The sequence below is a fragment of the Alosa alosa genome, chromosome 3, assembly GCF_017589495.1.
Source record: "Alosa alosa isolate M-15738 ecotype Scorff River chromosome 3, AALO_Geno_1.1, whole genome shotgun sequence".
Classification (NCBI taxonomy): Eukaryota; Metazoa; Chordata; class Actinopteri; order Clupeiformes; family Clupeidae; genus Alosa; species Alosa alosa.
This window is the reverse complement of record NC_063191.1, coordinates 4,897,607-4,916,616: the sequence shown is the minus strand read 5'-3', so window position 1 is coordinate 4,916,616 and position 19,010 is coordinate 4,897,607. Positions and strand designations below refer to the sequence as shown.

At 40.6% G+C, this 19,010-nt stretch overlaps 1 protein-coding gene across 3 annotated transcripts in view; it reads left to right on the top strand.

The window, feature by feature from the left end:
- LOC125291691 (titin-like) overlaps window positions 1-13,151 on the top strand; it is a 55,769-nt gene extending 42,618 nt beyond the window's left edge. For all 3 annotated transcript variants that reach the window (XM_048238524.1, XM_048238525.1, XM_048238526.1), the window contains 16 exons: window positions 2,277-2,561; window positions 2,931-3,215; window positions 3,385-3,669; window positions 4,876-5,160; window positions 5,503-5,787; window positions 6,019-6,303; window positions 6,411-6,452; window positions 6,969-7,253; window positions 7,705-7,989; window positions 9,070-9,126; window positions 9,256-9,540; window positions 9,772-10,056; window positions 10,296-10,580; window positions 10,683-10,967; window positions 11,881-12,165; window positions 12,458-13,151. In XM_048238524.1, the coding sequence (XP_048094481.1) occupies window positions 2,277-2,561; window positions 2,931-3,215; window positions 3,385-3,669; window positions 4,876-5,160; window positions 5,503-5,787; window positions 6,019-6,303; window positions 6,411-6,452; window positions 6,969-7,253; window positions 7,705-7,989; window positions 9,070-9,126; window positions 9,256-9,540; window positions 9,772-10,056; window positions 10,296-10,580; window positions 10,683-10,967; window positions 11,881-12,165; window positions 12,458-12,504 (3,851 nt within the window). In that variant the 3' untranslated portion in view covers window positions 12,505-13,151. The remainder of the gene's footprint in view (window positions 1-2,276; window positions 2,562-2,930; window positions 3,216-3,384; window positions 3,670-4,875; window positions 5,161-5,502; window positions 5,788-6,018; window positions 6,304-6,410; window positions 6,453-6,968; window positions 7,254-7,704; window positions 7,990-9,069; window positions 9,127-9,255; window positions 9,541-9,771; window positions 10,057-10,295; window positions 10,581-10,682; window positions 10,968-11,880; window positions 12,166-12,457) is intronic.
- The last annotated feature ends 5,859 nt before the right edge of the window (window positions 13,152-19,010 follow it).

Sequence of the window (19,010 nt, the reverse complement as noted above, 5' to 3'; positions counted from 1 at the left end):
CCCAATAGCCGAGCAGCAATGGCAGGAGCTGGATGATCCGGGAAGTCCTGGGGAAAACACACACAACAGCAATTGAAACGAAGCAGCAGTACAGTCAAGGGCTAGGCTGTATTCAGAGAAGAGAGACGGAAGGCAGGTCAAGATTACCGGGGCTGGAGATCAAAGAAGTAGTCGAGCTGGTCTGGGTTCACAGGCAAAGAGTCAGAGTCGGTTTTCCAAGACAGGCAGGTAACTGGTGCGGGTTTGCAGACGATCTGACAAGTGTGGACTGAAAAGCAAGGCTTTATATACCGGGCATGATGAGTGGTGAATGCAGTGCAGCTGGTAGGTAAACGAGGGTGAGGCAGAGCAGAGCAGGAACAGGTGGAGGTCATCAGACTTTAATCAGCGCGTGTTACCAGGCAGAGAGAGAGCTCATGACAGACATACATGTAAAGAGGTTGGAAATACAGGACGATTGGTAGGCTAATATGTGAGGTTCCGATACAAGGCTTGGGTTATCGTGAGTCAAACTACGTTCTCACTGGAAACTGTAGCCTAGGCCTACTTATTTCAAATTTAACTGATGACTTTTTCGGTTCTGGCACCCGACAGCACAGCAAGGTGAGACCATGATAACCTTTAGCCTCCCGAATATGACTGTTCGTTTAGCTTCCCAGCTGAGGTGATGGTTTGTTTTGCCTCCAGTGAACGTAATGACGTAGGCTCAGAAGGTACCTATTAACCCACCTCCTCACTAGCTGTGAGCCAGGGGTGCGTTCGGATTACACAGTTTATTCAATCAATGCAAAGTAAGTAACGTACCGCATTTAACGTCCAGTAACGTTAACGGCGTTGTAACGTTGTAAAAAGTAATTAATTATATTACCCCGTTACTGAAAAAATAACGTTGTTACCTAATGGCGTTATTCCAAACACTGGCAATAACCATCTTTTTCTTCCCCCCAATATTGATGCAGCCTTTTCCTTTTGGCAAAGGTCGGGCCTTACACATTTAAGAGACCTCTATACTGATAACTCCTTTAATAGTTTTACCAAGCTCTGTGAAAGGTTTAACCTCCCACAGTCACATCTTTTTCGTTATTTCCAGATCCGTAACTTTGCCAAGTTGAATAATTCAGTTTTTCCAAACGCCCCACCTGATTCAGCAGTCGACTCAATTTTGGACATTCCTACCAGTCAAAAAGGCCTCATCTCCAGAATATATACTTCAATATCCCAATTTACAGAGACCTCGCTTGACCAGATTAGAAAAGACTGGGAGGAGCTGGGCTGCCCCATATCTGACAATAATTGGAAGGAAGCGCTCACCAGAGTGGATGGGAGTACATCTTGTGCAAGGCTGAGTTTAATACAGTTCAAGGTGATCCACCGCATTTATTTTACCAATTCTAAACTTTCCAAAATATATCCTAATGTCACATACAGCTGTAACAGATGTAATTTATCTCCAGCAAACATGACACACATGTTTTGGTCTTGTCCTCGTCTTCATGATTACTGGACAAATATTTTTAGCCATTTGTCCAAATTTCTAAGTGTTACGTTGTCACCAAGCATAGAAGTTGGTATCTTTGGGATAATACCAAACCATGAGAATTTCAGGAAGTGGGCAAAAGACACTATTGCTTTTGCATCCTTACTAGCGCGGAGGAGAATACTACTAGGATGGAAGTCACCGCTAAGTCGCCCCCACGGCGTCCACATGGCTTAAAGATCGTATGATGTTCCTCAATCTAGAAAAAATAAAATACAATTTAAGAGGGTCTCCTGATAAATTTGAGTTAGTTTGGAATCCAACACTGCAATACATAAGAGAATTAAAAACACTTGAAGATAAATAACACCGTTTTCAAGTGGTACTGTCTTTCGGCATGCCTCAGAGTGCTCAGAGCACAATCCGACCCTACTGCCTTATTTCACTTGCAGATTTGTTTACCCCCTTGTTTACTTGTTTATTTGTTTACCCCCTTCCCATTTGGTTTCGTTTTTTTGTGTGTTTGTTTTGTTTTGTTTTTTGTTTCCAATTGTATGTGTGGATGTATGTGGCATTATACATTGCACATTATTTTTAGTTTTGTGCATGTTGTATAACCTGTACAGTGTAGACTATGTAGTGTGGATGACTGGAGAGGGTGGGGAATGAAAGGGAGTGCATTTGAAGGAAAAAAGTTCTTTTGCTTAAACCTGTGAAATCAATAAAAAAATATGTGTAAAATTAAAGGTAAACCTTTATAAGTTGTAATGTTGTGTCATCTTATTCTCATTTTACTCAGAACCTGCACGATTTGTCAAGAGGCTGGAGGATGTGAGCTTCCCTCTGAGTAAAAAGCTCAGACTGGAGTGTACATTTAAGGGAGCACCAAAGATGTTTGTGACGTGGTACAAGGATGGAAAGCAGTTGTACGCCTCCTACAGGTACAACACCAAGGTCATCGGGAACACCTGCATCTTGGAGTGTCTTCATGCGTGTAACAAGGACACACCTGGAAGGTATTCCTGTGAAGTGTCCAACTTGTATGGGACTGACATCTGTCATGCCCAGATTACTACAGTGACAGGTGTGTAACCACTCTGTTCTCCTCTAATAACGACTGTGGTGGACAATGAATATGAATGATTCCATTACATAATGCACATTTTTAACTACATTCATTGGGTTTGCCTGAAATTACAATTTGGTGATAGAAGTGATATTGTGGGAAAGCTTTGTGGTCTAAACATTACAGTAAATTTGAAACATATACAAATTATCCCACATCTTACATAATTTCAAATAAATCTCAATATCCCTTACAGCCTCTCAAACTCAATCACTTATCAGATGTCAATTAAGTCTTCTTCAGGGCTAAGAGATTAGGGGACACTGAGATTCAGCCCTGCTCTTGTTTGTAATTTGTAGAATTAACACAAATGTTCCTTCCTCTCAGAGCCTGCTCGATTTGTCCAAAAGCTGAAGGATCACACCGTTCCCATGAGCAAGAAGCTCCGACTGGAGTGTACTTTCACCGGAGCTCCAAAGCTGTTCGTCACGTGGTACAAGGAGGGGAAGCAAGTCTACGCTTCTTACAGATATAATACAAAAGTCATCGGAAACACATGCATCCTCGAGTGTCTGCATGAGGCAAACAAGGAGACCAGTGGAAAGTACTCCTGTGAGGTTTATAATGCCTATGGAAGTGAGATCTGTCATGCGCAAGTCACAGCAGTCACAGGTTAGTCAAATACCATGACGTATTGGTTTATAATCTTTTTTAGCAGTGATTGAATCATTTAAGCATTGATTTAGTACAATACGTTAGTATTCCAATGGCTAAGTGGATCTAACCATGCGCCTTGTGCAGTGGTGGAAGTGAATAAATTCACTGTTTTTCTCCTTCACAGAACCTGCTCGCTTAGTGATGAAGCTGCAAAACCTCACCATCCCAGTGACCCAGAAGCTGAGACTCATGTGCACATTCACTGGAGCCCCGAAGCTTTTCGTCACGTGGTACAAGGATGGCAAACAGCTCTATGCTTCGTATAGATACAACACCAAGGTCACCAGGAACTCTTGCATCTTGGAGTGCCTTCATGCGTGCAACAATGAAACCGCTGGAATATACACGTGTGAAGTGAGCAACTCTTATGGCACAGATGTCTCTCACGCAAAGATCACTACAGTTACAGGTGGGTGTGCCGCACAAGTATCTTCACGTACTGTATTTTATAGAATAGACCCTTTCAAGAGAGTTCCATTATCAGCATCATAGTTGGCCCCACAAGGCTTCCGTTTGAACATTCCATATATATGTTATCTTAATGCAGAGGAAGTAGATTGGGAACCAAATAGAATGTTCAAGCATTGTTTTTGTTTTTATTGTTGAAAGGGTCTATAGAATATCTTTATTTGTCATTGTCACAGGTACAACGAAATTAAGTGCATTCCTCTTGTTCAGAGCAAAAGTAGCAATAAATAAGTAAAACAAGTCACTATGGACATAAAATGACATAAAAAAAGGGCATAAAAACTTTACACCCCACATATATCCCACCCATACACATCCACATTCATAAAATGTAAAACATAAAGCTATGCTTTGGTAGCACCGTTCACCGTTCAGTGAGATTGTGGCTGTTGGGTAGAAACTGTTTCTTAGCCTATTTGTCTATTTTAGATTTACATCATCAGTCATATATTCAGAAATGAGATACAGTGCTGCTAGGACCTGTTTTGTTTTTTTGTAAACATCTAGCATTTCATTTTCACATCAACAGACAGGCTACACTGGACATGTAACTGAAGCGTTCTGTTTGTGGAACGTCTGCTGCATCAGTTAGCTTCCACTATAATCAATGGATCTGTCGAATGGATGTAATAGCGACACATCCGTTCAAAAACGTCTTCTAACTGTACTTACACACCGCCGCCGACTTGAGGTTCCAAAGATTCAGGAAGTCATTCATTTTCAATGGAAGCCGGCTTCTCTCAGCTGCTTGAAGACAAATCCGTCGCCGTCGCGTTTTGGGCATCTTCAGCGACTTAAGCGTCAAGCAGAAAGTATGGTAATGAGCTGTGACACGGTTCAGCAACCAACGACTAGCAACCAATCGGAATAGACGGCCTTAAAATAAAGTAGTAAGATAGAACATGATCGAATGTAGAATGCTACCACGTCAGAGTGGCCAAAGCATCCAAAGCTTCCCTGTACTTTTTTGACAAGCGTCCTTGACAGAGCAACCCAAGCTTCTTTGAAAGCTCAAGTCGGTGGTGGTGTGTACGTACAGTAAAACTATTTTACTCACCGCAAATGGAGTGCCTCAGTTGCGGACCAAGTGTAGCCTTAAGACTCCATGTGTTCCTTACTCAGTGAACCATGCCTTTGTTTGTCTCAGAACCTGCTCGCTTTGTGAAGAAACTGAAGGATGTCAGTGTTCCAATGAGCCAGTGTTTGAAACTGGAGTGCACCTTCACTGGTGCTGCTAAGATGTTCGTCACTTGGTACAAGAACGGCAAGCAGCTGTACGCTTCTTATCGATACAACACCAAGATTGTTGGGAACAAATGCATTGTGGAGGCTCTGCACCCCTGCAACAGCGACACACCTGGAACTTACTCGTGTGAAGTCAGCAACTCTTACGGAACTGATATATGTCACGCTGAGGTCAGCACAATATCAGGTCAGTGCTATGATGCTCCCCACGACCAAGCTGCAGGGGCAAAACTTGCCTTGCTTCATCATGCTCTATAACACTTTCATTTGTCAGCATTTGATTATTGTTGCTTAAGCCTATTTTGATTATCCCCCATCTATTGTACACATATGGCAGGGTGAGTAGAGTGATCGGAGGGCCAGAGCTATTTCAATTGTAATGCCGTAGATGAGATAAGAACTGAATGAATTCATAATGACAAGCATCCGCAGTTTTGCTAAATGTTTTGCAAAACCACATTCTTCTGTGCATACATCAGGTCCACATAATAACTTTTTTATCCTCCCTCTCTTACATGTTCTACCTCAGATTCCCCTAAATTTGTGAAGAAGCTGACCGACCGCATCTTGAAAAGGGGAGAGAAACTCTATCTTGAGTGCACGTTTACAGGCGCTGAAAAGATGTTTGTCACCTGGTATAAAGACGGCAAACAGGTGTACGGCTCCTACAGGCACAACACAAAACAGACGGGTAACACCTGTATCTTGGAAGGTCTCCATGAGAGCACCAGCCATACCACCGGAAGGTACTCCTGTGAAATTAGCAACTCTTATGGAAGTGATTTCTGTCATGCTCAGATCAACTTTGGGCCAGGTGCGTAATCCAGTCTTATTGTTGGGCTTTTACTACCGTTTTCAATACGTTTAATGTTTTTCAATATGTTAAGACCTATGGGGAGCACATTCTTTTTTTATTTAAGGGACCAAAATACATGTAAATTAGTGTAAACAGTCCTCGACATGTATGTTGTGTGTTTTCTAACATCACGTTATGTTACTGTACAAAGAGAATGATAGGTTTTGATGTTGATGTTGTTTCTCTTAGAACCTCCAATGTTTGTGACACCGTTGAAGGATCTCCGCATTCCAGTAAGCGAGAAGCTGAGACTGGAGTGCACCTTCACTGGAGCTCCGCAGATGTTCGTCACCTGGTACAAGGACGACAAGCAGCTGTACGCCTCATACAGGCACAACACCAAGGTCATTGGCAACAAGTGCATCGTTGAGGCCCTTCACCCATGCAACAAGGAAACCAGTGGAAAATACTCTTGTGAACTTAGCAATTCCTATGGAACAGTGATCTGTCATGCCCAAGTCAAAACATCAGGAGGTCAGTTGCACTGTGGATTCAGACATGAGATGCAATCTCTGAATTATTGGTTGGATGGCTCATAATGAATAAACCATTACTCACAATTGTTTATCTTGTTTGTGCAGTTTTCCGAGATGGAGGCGTATCGAAGGCACCAACGGGCAGTGGTCAGTGTCAGTTTATTTGTCCTTGATAAAAATTCTTGGTAATACTTTTACTTGATGGGTGATTTCATAACACATTCATAGCATCTGTCATAAACTGCACATAAAGCATTCATGACTGTTTCATGAGACACTAATATAGTAAGACAGGTGTCACTTGCGCTCAAGCCTTATCGGTGCTCACAGTCCAGGACTAAAGAGTCAGAAAGACTGGCTGGGCCACTTCAGAGAGACTACACCCAGGGATGACCGGAGCACTCAGAGAACTTTTAAACTTGTTTTATTAAGGTGCACAAACGACTGACGTTTCGACGCACTGCGTCTTCCTCAGAGTCAAGACTGTGGCTGCATTCAAAACGACTCAAATCCTACAGAATTCCACATAGCTCAGGCCGAGAGTAACAGATAACATGACGTTAAAAAGAGGCATGCCTTGTTGGACTGCCCCTTGAGAGATCTCTCTTATTCTTTCCTCCGATGGATTTAGGCCTACTTAACAAATGTGTTGTGTCCCCCTAGAACCTGCTCGCTTTGTGAAGAAGTTGAAGGATGTCTACGTTACTGTAGGACAGAAATTAAGACTTGAGTGTGAATTCAAGGGAACTCCTAAAATGTTTGTCACTTGGTACAAGGATGGAAAACAGCTCTATGCCTCTTATAGACATAATACGAAGGTTGCAGCTAACAAATGCATCTTGGAATGTCTTCATGAGAGCAAGAAAGAGACGGCTGGCCGATACTCATGTGAAGTCAGCAACTCTTATGGAACTGACATATGCCATGCTGAGGTTGCTTTAGCTACAGGTTCGTATAGCTTTTTAAAGCAACACCAAAGAGTTTTTTGTACCTTAAAATAAGGTTTCCAAAATTGTTTCAGTGGTTCATCAACTCGTAACAGGATGAACGACACTTCTGCATTCGCTTCGCGGCCCTCTATCGGCTTTAACCGCACTATGTAAGTTTGCCAGATCGGGTAGCGGATCTGTAGTTCGATGGAACGAGACATAAGAAACTACAAATTTGAATGTCGCAATACATAGTACTTTCATAAAATCATGCAACATATTCTACCTTGTCTATGGACATCATTATATATTGCAAAGCCGTTGCTGGATAAACAAATAGCGTGCATACGACAGAGGAAAAGTTCTTTGGTGTTGCTTTAATCTAGTAAGGTCATCCTGCCTCATCATTTCAAATATCATGGCCCTGACGCTAATCTTCCCAGAATTACTTCTTCTATTTTCTTTCACAGAACCAGCTCGTTTTGTGACACAGCTACAGGACCAATTTATCCCAATGAGCAAGAGATTGATACTGGAGTGTAAATTTACTGGAAGTCCCAAAATGTTTGTCACCTGGTACAAGAATGGAAAGCAGTTGTACGCATCATACAGATACAACACCACAGTCACAAAGAATTCATGCGTCCTGGAATGCCTGCATCCCTGTAACGAAGGAACTACTGGGGAATACTCTTGTGAAGTGAGCAATGCTTGTGGAACAGATGTCTGCCATGCCCAGATTGTTGCTGTACCAGGTTTGTACCCTATCCTCCATCCACCATCCTTACCTGAAGTAAGAACTCCTGTTGACTTTTTCTTTGACTGTCTGATTCCAGGTATACACTTTAGTTATTAGGGCTGTCAGCAGTAGCGTGTTAATTGCAATGAGGTATATAAACACAAGGCGTCATTTTTGTTTTTAATCACATTAATCACATGCCATCAAAGATATTTTTTTAATTTTACACCATCACTTGTGCCTTTACCAAAGATCATCTTGTCGCCAAGCTGTCACATACAATTGCTAGTATCTCCTACTGCTGCAGTCATGGAGATAAACAGCAACATAGTTCTGAATAACATGTTTTACTTTTTTATGTAAAACAACCTCCCAATTGGCTGAGTGACACATTTTTTTTTTTTTTTTTAAACCTCCGCATCGGCTCAGTCATATGGAATCAAAATATCACCAAAGCACATCAAGTTTAAATCTGTGAATTAAGCCCAGAAAATATTTGTGACTTGGTATAAGGATGACAAACAGGTCTATGCTTTTTATAGATACAACACTGTTTATACTGTGCAGCATTGTTTACACTCCTGCATTGTTACACGTTGTCAACTGAACTACTTAACTAAACTGTTAGTTAATCAAGACAGATTATTTATGTTTTTATGCATGCACTTCTGCTTTAGCATGTTTTAGTTTAATGCACGCTATCTTGCACATCTTTTGAAATTTGATTTGAAATAATCAAATAAATCTTACGTTTAATTTCTTAAAGTAACTTTCTTGTTATTCACGTGATTCCCAAACAATATGTATAGATAATCATTGCATATGGGCTTTAAAACACTGATATGCAAAATAATATAATGATTTTTAATCATCATCGTGATAAAACATTTGAATAGACTCATTTAAAGTTAAAAACATTTGAATAATGACAATTAAAATTCAAAAATGCTAAAAACAATTTCCCAAAATATTTGCCTCACAATGTAGACTTGTCTTGCAGTTAGTCAGGCCTTCTTGACAATTTCTACAATTACTTTACAATTTCTTGTCATTCTTGACTAAATGTTTTAACCATCTTGTATTTGTTTCCTCTCAGAACCTTCTCCGTTTGTCACCAAAGGACGATACAGTGATCAAACCACTGCAGTGGCAGGTCAGTACCAGCTTCAGTAAATATTAATTTAGTCACTCTGCTTCTCTTTTGAATGCATACACACAGATTCTCTAAACCCCTGAATGTGGTTGCAACGTGTAATTGGTTGTAACTGCAACCCTCTCTCAGAGCCACCACACTTTGTGAAGAAGCTGAAGGACGTTTCCATCCCAATGAGCCAGAAGCTGAGACTGGAGTGCACTTTCGCCGGGGCCCCCAAAACATTCATCACCTGGTACAAGGATGATAAGCAGCTGTACGCTTCATACCGATACAACACCAAAGTGATCGGGAACATCTGCATCTTGGAGTGTCTGCATGAATGTAACCAGGACACCACGGGAAGATACTCCTGTGAAGTGTCCAACAAGTTTGGATCAAATATATGCCATGCTGATGTTACAACAGTGAAAGGTTTGTATGCTGTTAAGAAACCAGGACATGGATTCCATATTGTATCTTCTTAATACTACATGCTATACAACAGGTTGTCTTTGAACTCTTTGTGAAAAACATTGGAATGCTTTGAAGTTGTTTCTTTGGGCATTTTTACGTTTTCATGCAAATATACAGAAGATAAGACATCCGTTTGTGCAGCGTTTCAAATCTCAAATGATCTTGAAATGTGCTTTGAACTTTGCTTAGATGTTCCTCGCTTTGTGAAGAAGCTGTCCAACATGCAGGTCTATATTGGAGACAAAATGACCATGGAATGTACATTTACTGGGGCCCCAAAAATGTTTGTCACTTGGTATAAGGATGGCAAGCAGCTGTATGCTTCTTACCGACACAACACAAAACTCATGGGCAATAAATGCATTGTGGAGTGCCTTCATGGAAGCACCAAGGAAACTGCTGGAGTATACTCGTGTGAAATCAGCAACTCCTATGGATCAGCTGTCTGCCATGCTGAAATCACAGTGGGGAAAGGTTTGTTCAATACAAAAACTATAAATACTTTCAACATGGAACATTATTATACTATTTATGAGAGGTTTTGTGTAGCTTGTAATAATTTAAGTTGTAATAATTTTTGAAAAAATAGAACATTTTGTTTCACATTTTACTTTAATTGAACTAAATCGTAAGTTACAGTTTTTTAGACTCTTTAGATATTTGTATAATCATGTGTACCAGAAGGACTTCATGGATTGTGTTTGTCTTCCCAGATGCTCCACACTTTGTGAAGCAGTTGACGGATATAACTATTCCAACGAGCGAAAAGTTAAGACTGGAATGCACCTTCACGGGAGCCCAGAAAATATTTGTGACTTGGTATAAGGATGGCAAACAGCTCTACGCTTCTTATAGATATAACACCAAGGTCACCAACAATTCCTGTGTACTGGAATGCCTGCATAAATCCAAAAAAGAAACAACTGGAAAGTATTCCTGTGAAATCAGTAATTCGTTTGGAAAAGTAATCTGTCATGCTCAGATCACTGCAGGACCAGGTTTGTTCATTACCAGAGTTTATCGATGAAAAACATTGTGATTTATCCACACACAATGGCTTACGATTTATAAGTCTACAATCATGATCTTGTTTCTCTCAGAGTTTGCTTGCTTTGAAAGGAAGCTTGAGAACCTCCTAATCCCAATGAGCCAGAAGCTCAAACTGGAGTGCACCTTCACTGGAGCCCCCAAGATGTTTGTGACTTGGTACAAGGATGGCAAACAGCTCTATGCCTCGTATAGACACAACACAAAGCAGACCGAGAACTCATGCATCGTGGAAGCCCTGCAGGAGTGCAAGAAGGAGACTGCTGGAAGATACTCATGTGAAATTACCAATAAGTATGGGTCTATTCTCTGCCATGGTTATGTCTTCCCAGTTCCAGGTAGGCATATATTTCATGGAAGATGATGATATTCATAAAAGAACATGTTTTGAAAAATAAGTTGAAGTGGGTTAGACCTTTTAGCCTATAGATCCCTTTTTAGCTATACACTAATTGGTTAACACTCTTGGCTTACAGTGTCAGACAGGAATATTGCACACACAGAGAAATATGGATTTGTAGTGCGAAACATTTTCGCAAAACCCAGCCAAATTCGAATCCGGCTGTGTGCCGAATCTGGTCTTCGTTCGTTGTGTTGAGTTGCGCGGCTTGGCCCTGCACACAACTGGGTGTTGAAATTGAGCTAAAATGACTGCGCTGCTAGCTCAAAAAAAAAAAGCAACCAAGGTGGGGCAGCTAACTCATAGACCTCAGTCCAGTGTTTGTGCCCTTATATATTGTAAAACTTTGGTTTGGTAACCAAATAATACTTCTGAGCTTGTAGGCTGTGACCTAATTTGACCAGACCTAACTGTAGTAAACAATGTAGAAACCCCCACTGGCCAGTGTGCACCTCCAGAAAATATGTTTTTGGCTGGGTTTGCGAAAACGTTCCCAGGGGTACGTTTCACTAATGAGACCAGGTTGCATCTAATTCTGTTGTTGACGGCAAATAAATAATTTCCCAAAAGGTTAGCATGTTCCTTAAATACGTTTTGCAGTGGGCTCCAAATATATTACACTCATATATAGCCATAGACTCTTTCTTGAATTTCCCCTGGGGATCAATAAAGTATCTATCTATCTATCTATCTATCTATCTAGACTCATCAGTTAGTCAGTCATCAGTGCCCACATGTACCTGTATGGGCAGAAAGATATTATTTCTTGGACGCATATTGGCTTTTTGGTAAACCTTTTGAGTGAACCCTCATTAGAGGTCATGGTAACATTGTACTCTCTTTCTACTCAGAACCTGCTCGCTTTGTCAAGAGGCTGGAGAATGTTACCTTCCCTCTGAGTAAAAAGCTCAGACTGGAGTGTACATTTAAGGGAGCACCAAAGATGTTTGTGACGTGGTACAAGGATGGAAAGCAGTTGTACGCCTCCTACAGGTACAACACCAAGGTCATCGGGAACACCTGCATCTTGGAGTGTCTTCATGAATGTAACAGCAATACACCTGGAAGGTATTCCTGTGAAGTGTCCAACTCCTATGGAACTGACGTCTGTCATGCCCAGGTTACTGCAGTAACAGGTGTGTAACTTCTCTGTTGTCTTGGGTAATACAAAAGGCAGATTAGCAACTGTGGTGGACATGAGAAAGATGCATGTTTGTGTTGTGTCGCAACTTTAATATCACTGTTTGCTCAATGAGCTTGAAATTACTGTTGAATATGATACACCTGAGATGTTCATTTTTTTTTTTTACGTACATCCAATGACACCTCGACATGGTTGTTTGGGTTAATTTTTAGTCCTCCTCTTCAATGCTCGTGAATGAAGGGATAATCACAGAGCGTTAATTTTTTAAATATTCTTTTCTCTAGAATCTGGCATATTTGTCTGGCCTGCAGCAAAATCCCACCACCAGTGAGACACCATCTTGGAAGCTACATGTAACATGTGTGAGCATCTTAGTTTGGTTGGAGACAGACAGTTGGAGACAGACAGTTTTATTTCAGCAGTACTAAGGTTGTCTCGTCATACATGTGCATGATGATGTGGTGCAAGAGATATCGCTAATACAATTTAATTGGTAAGTGATGTTAAATGCTCACATTACATTTTTGTTTGTGATAATCCATAACCCAGTAGCTAAATCTAAGACATTGTGTTAGTCAAATCATTAGATAGCTAGAATGGACACTTATTACAATGTCCAATCATGTGATATTTAGCTTGCAATGTATCACTGGGTTAAATGTTGGTAAATTATGGGTTAGGTGGACTAACATTAGTACTACCTTAATCTTCTATGTTACCTACAGAGTGGGACATGAGACTTGGGAGTCAGCGATTGACCTTGTATCTTTGTACTTGCTGGCCTCTATCACATACGCACATGAGAGTGATCAGATTGCTTAGGTTCATTTATTTTCTTTCTTCACCATTCTTTGGTCACTAGATAGCATTTTTACCTGAAACTCCAACTGAATAAGTAGGCAAGATGGCTATGGTGTGAATGTCCCCTGTTCTCTCAGCGCTTCATTTTGGCATGGAATAAAACTGTACTGAATTTCACATCCCTGCTTACGTTGCCTTTGCTCACAATGACTGCTTGCTTCTTGTTCCTGTCAGCTATCAGCTCAGCCTCACAAGCTAATCGATGGTTCAGCCGACTGCAGATGAGCTTTTTGTTGGGATACATTTAGTCAGTCTCAAAAACAAATCAAGCAAGACTGTTTGTGGCAGTCTCCTGTCCTATTTCTAACAGGCCTGACCAAATATAGTCTCAGTCAATGTCACATGAATAAAGTAGATGAAGGGAAAGTGTGATATGAACCAGCCAAAAGTGATAGAGAGAGTGATGCTTTGAGAAGGTCAACTGAAAATAAGATTCATAGGGCACTGTATCCTACTGCATTAACAAATAATCTACTAAAGGAGATGAAGAGCAGCTTCAAGAAACACCTTGTGTTTCAACAAAGTCTTGTTTGTTTATGCCTTTATCTGTCATTATCTGTTCACAACAACTACAAGAACTTCCCACTCTGCAGTGTGTGTCCTACAGAGTTCTACATGTCAGGATCTTCAGTTAATCTCTTCTGAATGTAACTCAGGAAAGCAGCAGAGATCTGTCTTTGTTAACCAAGAGCAATACATTCACACTTAGCAGACACTGTGGTCCAAAGTGACTTATTATGTCCATTATATTGCAAAGGATTACATTGTCCCCGGAGCAACTTTGGGCCTTGCTCAAGGGCACTACGGTAAAACCTGGGAATTGAACCCACAACTTTCAGGCTACTGCACGCTAGCCCAGCTCCTTAACCACTAAACTACCGCACCATGCAATACCGTCGGTCACTGCCAAATTTCCAACAAATTTCTCAATGAATTATGACCACTATTATGGTTCCAAGACAGTTTGTCAAGATCCAATGATGATATTATCATGAAAGGTATAAACACATCAATGACAACCTGTTGCTTTCATTTCTGAATGTTTGTGTGTGTACTGTTTTTTGCAATCTTTCAAAACTGAGTATATTCCTGGTTTAGGGAGGGGGCAGTGGATCACAAGACGTGGAAAACTCAGAAAACAAAATGGCGTTCAAAACAGATGTTTGGGAGGAGCATAACGGAATTTGCCACGCCCCTAGCGTGACACTCTGTCAGGTAACTTATCCCCAGTCTATCGCTTCAAACCGCGACATTTGCTTCCGTCGCTCTCTCTCAACCCACCCCCTCCCCTGAAACCTCCTGTCTTCCTCAGTCAGGGATGGGATGGGGGTGTCCTGCATAAATCCCGCTTGACACCTGCCTCTGCACGATTGCTGTAAATCGCTTCATGACCCTATCTATAAACCTGCCAAGGCAAACCTCGCTAGAACCTCGCCAAACCTCGCTAGAACCGCTCTGCTCACCTCTCTCCGCAGTTCTACCAGAAAGACTCTGTTGTCGGGAATATAATAAATATAATATAATTCTACTCAGAATCAGCAGCCAAAAGATAATGCATGAAAGATAAGCATAACAGACTCTTGTGCATAGTAAACAGTCTTTGGTGTAGGTCCCTGTCAGCCCATGACTAGAAAATCTCAGAGCAAATGGAGAAGGCAGAGGAAAGGAGCCCAACTCTGGGTCTCTAGATGGAGATGTACTGTACTGATGGTCATTGGGTGGAGGAAGGGACGTCAACGTTAGCCTGCTGAGAGAAGCAAATAGGGGATCTATTATTAGATGTCCGATATACGCCTTGAGTCTTCCTGGTAAGACTTTTAAGAATGCTTAAGCTAACATGCAAATTTGGAACGTGAACTCATGGAATACTGATTCTTTGACTGACTTCAGAGCCGCTTTGGTTGATGAAATTCATTTTCTACTCATTTTGATACCAAACTCATTTTTTACCAACTGCTTCAAAAATAATATTGCCACAGCAGAAAATCACATTATGATGCTTTGTATTTCTGGAGTTAGAACTTTATGGAAACCCTAAACCATCCATCCACAAACATCCATAAATGATGGGCTATCAATTATACATTTATCATCTCAGTTTTTACGTAACATCCTTCTTTTTTGATGGTCAAACTATGGGTTACACTTTACCTGATGGTATCTACATAAAAGTGATATGACACTGCCAAGAACGTGTCATAAACATTATGAGCAAGTCATAAGCATTTATGACATAACGCTTCTGTCACTCGCTTCTGTCAAGTGTCATTTGGTTTTTGTCATGAAGATATGACAGTGTCATGTCACTCTTATGTAGATGCCGTCAAGTAAAGTGTTACAAAACTATGTTTATATAAACCACAACTAATGTATCATCAGATCACTAATCTTCATTACAATTAATGTTGTTTCCAAAGACTTCAAAGACTATTATTACACTGAGTATTTGACCACACAAGCAACAGGCTTGATTGTTGTTGTCCTAGCAGTACAACCAAGATCTTATCTCTCGTCTCAGCATCCCCTCACATTCTCCTAACAGTATTGCGGCCCTGAGCTGAAGGCTTCTGTGCCTTGAGGAGCTAGCTGTGGAACAACATGTGTTCATCTCGCGTTCCTCAGACCAGTGAAATCTCAGCTCGCTGTATTTTGAGCGACTGAGGCTTGGACATGCCATCTTAGGGTCTGGAGTGATCTCAAAGGTACACTAACTGTAGCTAGTTAGTTAGTTAGGTATTGCTAGTCAGTTTGGGGATTGTTAGGGATGATACCATTTCTCCAGTATGAAAAACAGGTCTCGGTGAGCCAATGCCTTTGCACTATTTACACTATAGCAGAGAGCCTATAAGAACAACCAATACAACGCCTTTACGATCTGTACATGAGACTGGATAGGCCACACTTTCTGAAAAGACCCCAGCCTTACAAAGAGGCTTTGGAACGGAGCACACAAGAGCAACGGGGAAGAGGGAGAAACACCTGGAGCAGAGAGCCATCATCTGACCTCCGTACACACTGATGCGGAGAAACAAACACTGTGGGAATGACACAGTGGTCTCCCCTACATCCTCCCATGGAGCAGCATAAGTAGGGACAAAGTCACAGCACATGTACTGTATGTCCTGCTAGTGGAAAGGATCATTTCCTATCAAATGAAACTGAGGTCAAATAGACTATACACAAAATGGCCCTGTGACGGTGTCATGACCTGGGAAGGTATCCAATAATGAAAAGTGATTTAGGAAAATCAAGCAGTGGTAATAGAAAGCTGAGATTTGGCTGTTGGTTTGACAAGTACAAGGTAATAACAGTTGCTAGAATTGTCCTTTATAACAAAAACAGGTGTCAGAACAAACAGAGATGCCATCCTCTCCTCATCATGCTTCACTCTGGGATGGATAGCTTATGTCGCTGTGTGAGGAGGGAAAAACAGACGTTTTGTTTTTGTACCGTTCAATTGGAAGTGCCTGTTTTATCAGTTTCAACCATTGCACTGTCAAAATATGGCAGAACTTATTTCCTCATTTTACCAAACAGCATACATTGTGTAAATGTTACAGCCACTAACACATCAAGCAAATCGAATTGCCCCACATTGTTTGTCAATGGCATATACTTGACCAAAACATGTATCACTCACTGCTTACCACAGCTTCTCAATTTGAGTGTCTTTGTCTCCTGGGCCACTAGGGGCCACTATGTGACAAGTGTTTTCATATGTGAACTTCATCTGTGGAAATTATGGACTACAAGGTTAATGAAGACACATGGCAATAACAGAGGGGGGTCCAGAGAAATTTGTAAACTACAATATGTCTTCATCAAAGGGGTTGGTGATCCTGCACATGATCCTACTGCGCCGAGTGTTCAACTGAGCTTGCTGAGTTTTTCAGGATCCAATTCAAGGAAGGATAATTCAAGGAACTATTATTTCTCCTGAGCCATCCTGATACTGTTTCCGATCCTTGGGGCCACTATGATCATATCATAAGGGGGAAATCACAAGCTGCAAATGACGACGCCAGAAACTATATATATCCTTACTATATACATATATATATATATATATATATATATATATATATATATATATATATATATATATATATATATATATATATATATATACTTTTACCTAAAAATATACTACTGTCTTCACGTCTTCACCCTACTGTCTTCACATCTTCACTTCACGTCTTCACCCTACTGTCTTCACGTCTTCACCCTACTGTCTTCACGTAATTCTCAAACCCAAATCTACATGGAATAAAACTGACCATAACATGCTTTGGCAACAGTTGCCCAGCTTTTATTTTCTGAAGTATTTGGGAACATCCCCATAAACAATTGTATGTACCATACCCAGCTGCCATTCCATATGAGGTCTTATGGGAAGGTCTTAAATAAGCCTTATTCATTTATTTTGAGATGTCTGAAGCCTATTTGAGGTTCCCTGTGACACCATTGTACCATGAGCCACACGCATAATCAAAATATGGGGAGTGCCACGACAAAATGAGTCTAGTTTGACAAAATGTAAAAAATGGGTTTATTGGTTATTCATAATCCACAGACCTCAGGGTTTAAAACAAGGGGTTGTTTGTTCAATTCCGTTTGTTTAAAATGTGAAGGCTATCCTCATCTCAGCAAAAAAAATAGTTTCTTAGAAAATCAGCTTTAAAGTTTGAGCTACACAGCGCAGCTTCTAATTGCTCTATTCACGCAGGCGGTAACACTTGAGGCTTCTAGTTGCTCTATTCACGCAGGCGGTAACACTTGAGGCTTTCGTAGGCTATAACTTGTAAGGTAAATAATTCGATCAGCTTAGGCTAATGAATAGCCTAATGTTAATGTTTTTCTTTTTAAATAGGCCGCCAATTAACTTCAAAACAAATTGAATTGGACGAATCGAGTGCAATCTCCGTGAGAAGTCAGCAACTGTTTAGGTGGCTGATTTCGAGTGGATAGCCTATTTGTGATGACTTCTTGAAGAGGCCAAAACAGAAAGCGTCTGAACGAGGAAGAACAACGTCAACTTTTTATCCAAACTTTTATGCGCAGCCTACATATTTGGCCCCCAAAATCATATTTCTAGGTCGTTTTACAATATATAGTTAAGTGCAGAATAATAGCAGTGTGTTTTAAACAATTTAATAAAGCTCAAAAATCCTTAGAATACTGTAGCTGTTAATTCCATAATATTAATACATTGGGAACACTGCCCATTCAATTTCAAATCAAAACATGATCAAAATTGATCAAGTTTGTGTTATACCTTTACATAAAGTCAAGAAAAAGGAATGTTAGGCTTTTCAAAAAAGTAGCAGTGTTTGCATTTTTCTTTACAAACTCAATTTTTGACTTTTGACTTACTTCAACAATACTTTGGAGGACTGTGGGTTACAGAGCATATATTTGATCATGGAAGACAAGGAGTGTCTAAATATATGAAAGGATGTATAAACCCAGCTGTTACACTTCTGCACATCTTAGTCAACACATACAATTAAAAAGGTTGGCATCACTAATAAGTATAATTTATGAATATGATATTCACCACGCTTTTATTTCTGATCAAATGTCCTAATGCAACATTTTATTCAGTAATCATATAATCATATGTTCCATGTCAGTTCTACGAGTTGATTGTGCAAGTTTACTTGTCTATGGTGCATTTATAATGTACTATGTGTATAAATAAATGTACAACATATGCAGGAACTGTTAGCTTCATTTGGCCACATATACACTTGCATGACACTGAGTAGCACTTGAAACAATGTCAGCAGTTTTAATACAGTTTCAAGCACTGTCAACAAAAAAAATACTGTGTTCAGACAGAATGACTTGAGGGTTTGTTTGTGTGAGTGTATGTGTGTGTGTGTGTGTGCGCGCGCGTGCGTGCTGATTACATGTCCACAATTACTGTCCCTCTGGCCGCCTCTGGCGGCTCTTTGATCCCTCTGATGCGGCTCA